The sequence below is a fragment of the Limulus polyphemus genome, unplaced genomic scaffold (genome assembly GCF_000517525.1).
Source record: "Limulus polyphemus unplaced genomic scaffold, Limulus_polyphemus-2.1.2 Scaffold5392, whole genome shotgun sequence".
Lineage (NCBI taxonomy): Eukaryota > Metazoa > Arthropoda > Merostomata > Xiphosura > Limulidae > Limulus > Limulus polyphemus.
In genome coordinates, this window is record NW_013671002.1 from 22901 (window position 1) to 27650 (window position 4750).

Below are 4750 nucleotides of genomic sequence, written 5' to 3' on the forward strand. Positions count from 1 at the left end.
TCGTCATCAAATTTGAATACAACTAGTTATTTATCCAAACAGCCTCATCTTTCTCACATCTGCTTTCTGATATATATCACAAACAGATTTAAGTGACCTTGCACCAAGAACTACATAATTTAACTGACTTTCTAGCAAAGTTATAAATAGGTTAAAAACATTCCATTACTGCAATGAGTTCATTAAACACTGCTGTCTCCCCCTGAAATATAAACAAATGATATACAGACACACACACATGTATATCATTAAAAAGAAATGAACTAAGAGGGCAGTACACTGAACTTAGCCCTTTCTACTGGTTATAGAAACTTTTCAGCATCTGTTTGTAATGGTAAAACCTATATTATGTTAGATAAATTGTGTAGATGTATAAACGCGACACCGGAAAGTGAAGAATGAGAATCTATTTCTTCTTCAAATTAAAACTTAAATAATATTCGAATATAAATTTAAGTTAAGCTACATTTTGATACCAAGCTTACTGATAATAAAGTGGTTTAAGTAAATTTTTAAGGTAACTTTCTAAAAGACACGTGTTTATCCACTCCCATCTAATTTCTGCTTACGTTGGTTCGTATATTAGCCTGGTTCTCTGTCTTGTCATTCTCTATATTCAAATGCAGGTGGCTAAAATATAACTTATATATCTTGTTTTACACAGAGCATGGTGTTCATCAATTCTGAATTTATATAGTACTGTATTCAACATTATTAGAAACTTGCATCACATTTAATTGAACTAACTTTTAACCAATCAAAATGTGTCAAACAATTTTAATTTTTTTTAGCTCTATGGCTGAACTGAAATGATTTCACTTTATACATAAATTACCTTTTTTCATCACTAGACATCAGTGACACTACTTTATGATGACATGATAAAACAGTACCAGTAAATTTATCAGATAATCCACAGAAGTAACTGGTCTTCAGTGTGGACCGGTACAATTAATTACGCTAACATTACATAGTTCAAGTCAAACAAACTTAAACAGGTCAAGTTCAAAAGTCAAAAATTTTCCACAACAAAACATAATAATAATATTATTATTACAAAGTTCATACATTTCAGAAAATGAAGTTTACAGTTCTCTAAAAATCTTCAATACAGGCTTAAATTCTATAACTATATAGTTAAATAAAAATACCAGTACTGAAACATTCCATTATTCTCCAGTCCTATGAAAAACTTAACACAGAATCTCTACTTAGTCAATTCTAATAATAATAGTTTCATCATAAGAGACCCTGAAGTTCATTATTATAAGATAATTATAGTCACATTAGCCTTTATTATCAAAAACGAAAAAAAAGTGATAAGATTACAATTAATAAGTAAAGAATTCCAAGTTTAGAAATTTTTTTTTATTCTATTACCTGATTGTGAGGCTGATACCATGAATGGCTGTGGAAGATGTGGAGGCACTCCTGATTGGCCATACGACTGGTAGGGTGGGATGGCTCCAATAGGTCCGTAAGTTGCCGATTGATTAAAGGTAGAAGTGGGCGGAAATGGCATACCAGCCACTGGAGCAGAGTGCTGAAACACACAAAGAATATGTGAAATAGATACTAACATCTTAATTTGGTTTCCTTTCAGTAATTTCAAGAATATGTTGTAACATATGAACCACACTACATCTGCCACATACCGAGCTCGCTACAAAACAAACAAAGTAGCGGTCTACGTACTCTAACATTGAACATTCAGTTTTACTCATCTTTGATACTTTTGCAAATTAAAAATCATTATCATCACTGTATTGGCTCATATTTTCCATCTTGACAATTATCTTTGTTAGGCCTACTATCCACAAAATGTACACAAAACTGAATTACACCTTTAACTTTTCCCCATCAATGTTAAAATCAAGGTATGAAAGTAGAGCTACACTGTAGAAAAAAAGTCATTATAAACTTAAACATTGATGCACAAGTATCTCACGTGACAATGATTGAACCACCACGGTTTGCAATGTATACAAGATGGATGAAACAATGCTTAATTTTAAAATTCCATATTTTTAAATGTTTCATAGTACATTTTATAACTCAAGTTGTTGCCTTGTTAATATATGTATATTTTTTTAAATATTAAAATAATTTATCAGCTGGAAATGGATGTGATGAAACATCACGATAACACAGGGAACAAATATTCTTCTTTGGTAGCTCAACAAATGTTTCTAGCAAGAAGAAATGTATAACCGTACCTTCTTTACACACCCATTGTATGTTGGTGCTAGTGTGCAGCATGGAAAGGTTTAGTTGTAATGCTATCTGTAGCAGGACTTATAGAAGTCACGGAATAAATCTTATCATTTGGCAACCTATTATCCGTGGGTAATACCTACCTAACCATTAGTTTAAACAACCGATACACTATATACTACTACATTACTCCATCTAAAATACCTCTAAGGTTTTCACAGCATAATAATAATAATACAAAACGAAACTAATAAAAAAAACTATCTTAATGAAAACTAGGAATCCATTTGAAACTGTACTTGTATATATACCACATGAACATAACTGGATTTCAAAAATAAACCACTCTTGTATAGAAGTTCACAGCTTGAAGTGGCCCTACTAATGATTGCAAATATCCACAAATACACTTGCAATAAGGTCAAATATTTTCAACCACAAGTACATTGCAATATCTTTTGCAGAAACCATCAGAAGGATCATTACAATGGAGATCAAGCCACTATCAATTCAACACAGTATCTTTGTTAAGTCTTTTAACATCTGCCACACGAGCCAGCCCAGCATCTTTTAGTACTGAGTCTAAGATGGTACAGTCAACGGGGGATTGCGCGGGTCATACTGGAAACTGGTGGTTCAGGGTTATTTCAATAATATCAATGAATAAAGCCAAGCAAAACTTCTAAAATGGAAAAAAAACAACAAAAAAACATTAATTAAAATTTGACATGAAGAAATTTATATGGATTATACCATCCTTCCTACACCACACTGGTCAACATACCATCCTTCCTACACCACACTGGTCAACATACCATCCTTCCTACACCACACTGGTCAACATACCATCCTTCCTACACCACACTGGTCAACATACCATCCTTCCTACACCACACTGGTCAACATACCATCCTTCCTACACCACACTGGTCAACATACCATCCTTCCTACACCATACTGGTCAATATACCATCCTTCCTACACCATACTGGTCAATATACCATCCTTCCTACACCATACTGGTCAATATACCATCCTTCCTACACCATACTGGTCAATATACCATCCTTCCTACACCATACTAGTCAATATACCATCCTTCCTACACCATACTGGTCAATATACCATCCTTCCTACACCATACTGGTCAATATACCATCCTTCTTATATTTACTCTTCATTACAGAAATAACATTTTTACTTTGAGAATTGCTCAGGGAATCATCTTGTGATGCATGATGCATCTGCTTCGACACAGCATCTTTGGGCTTTACTGTGCCTGTTAGTTTCACAAAACTAATGATTTCTTGTGTGATTCCAACCCCCTACTGTACCCATATTTTTTTGTTTTATTGTCAATCACCTGACAAATCTCCAATTCAGCTGGTATATCAAACTGAGTGGGATATATTTTGATAAGTTCTTCCCTCAACTAACCTATACCCATGGTTTAACACTTAAACCATCACAAACACATGTAACAACATTTCAAACATGTTACATAGCTACATCATTTTACTTTACATTTATATGTTAACTTCTCCATGTTGGCTCTCATGGTCTCGGGTCCAGTCCAGCAATCTAAGACTTTGAAAATAGTGCCAAACGTCTTTTTGTTTAATCAAAACAACTCAAACATTTCTGAAAAAAAAGACTCTTTGGGATCCACATCGAGATGCTTTGTGTGGCAGGTGTTAATAACATTTTATGTTATCCAATAAGTTTATTTCGGTTGTGCGTGTATATTACAGATATAAATAAACATTAAATTCCTCTTCTTATTCTCATCTTACTTCAAACCAAAACAGTAAAGTATATTTCCTCAAATTTTATACATGATTTGAGTCTTTATTGATTAGTCTGTGGTAATTAATAGTACCTGCTTCAAATAATTTTATTTCTGACACACTGGAATGTGGATAATGAAATATAACCAACTATTCATAATAACTTGACCTTAAACATAAAAAACATACATGAAATGTCTGACTTACCAAATATGTACAGACTAAATTAACCAGATGACAGAGTAGGCAGTTGCCTATGAGCCCAAGGTGTCAAGGGGCTCATCGTAATTATAATTTTTTCTAACAGCCTTCTCAGTAGTAGTCTATTGGCCGACTATAAACTTAGCCCTGTTCTGCATTTATATTTTAACACCTGGCTAAACCTCAATTAACATTTTTAATGAGTGCATGTTCTGTAGTGTATCTATTTTTTTAAAAGTCTAATGCCATTTTAAGATAAAGCAAAACTAAACCATCACATCATAAACATTGTAGATTAACAATCAAACATGACCTACTTCAACAGATTACAAACTTGTGCCCGATCATAAAATTAATGTTTACTTACTAATGAAATATAAAAACAATGAGCTATTTTAACTTTACTTGTCATAAAACATTAGTTTTAGGCCTATTACATTTTTAAACACCACATTCTTTATCTAGTACGTTAGGGATTTATTAGACACTTCCAATTCTTGAAAAACCACCAGGGAATTAAATAAAGAATGCAGTGTTTAAAAATGTAA

At 32.9% G+C, this 4750-nt stretch overlaps 1 protein-coding gene across 2 annotated transcripts in view; it reads right to left on the minus strand.

Annotated features, from left to right (window-relative positions):
* LOC106472511 (protein LSM14 homolog B-like) overlaps positions 1-4750 on the minus strand; it is a 16158-nt gene that overhangs the window by 5763 nt on the left and 5645 nt on the right. For both annotated transcript variants that reach the window (XM_022401083.1, XM_022401084.1), the window contains exon 3: positions 1381-1543. In XM_022401083.1, coding sequence (XP_022256791.1) covers positions 1381-1543 — 163 coding nt within the window. The remainder of the gene's footprint in view (positions 1-1380; positions 1544-4750) is intronic.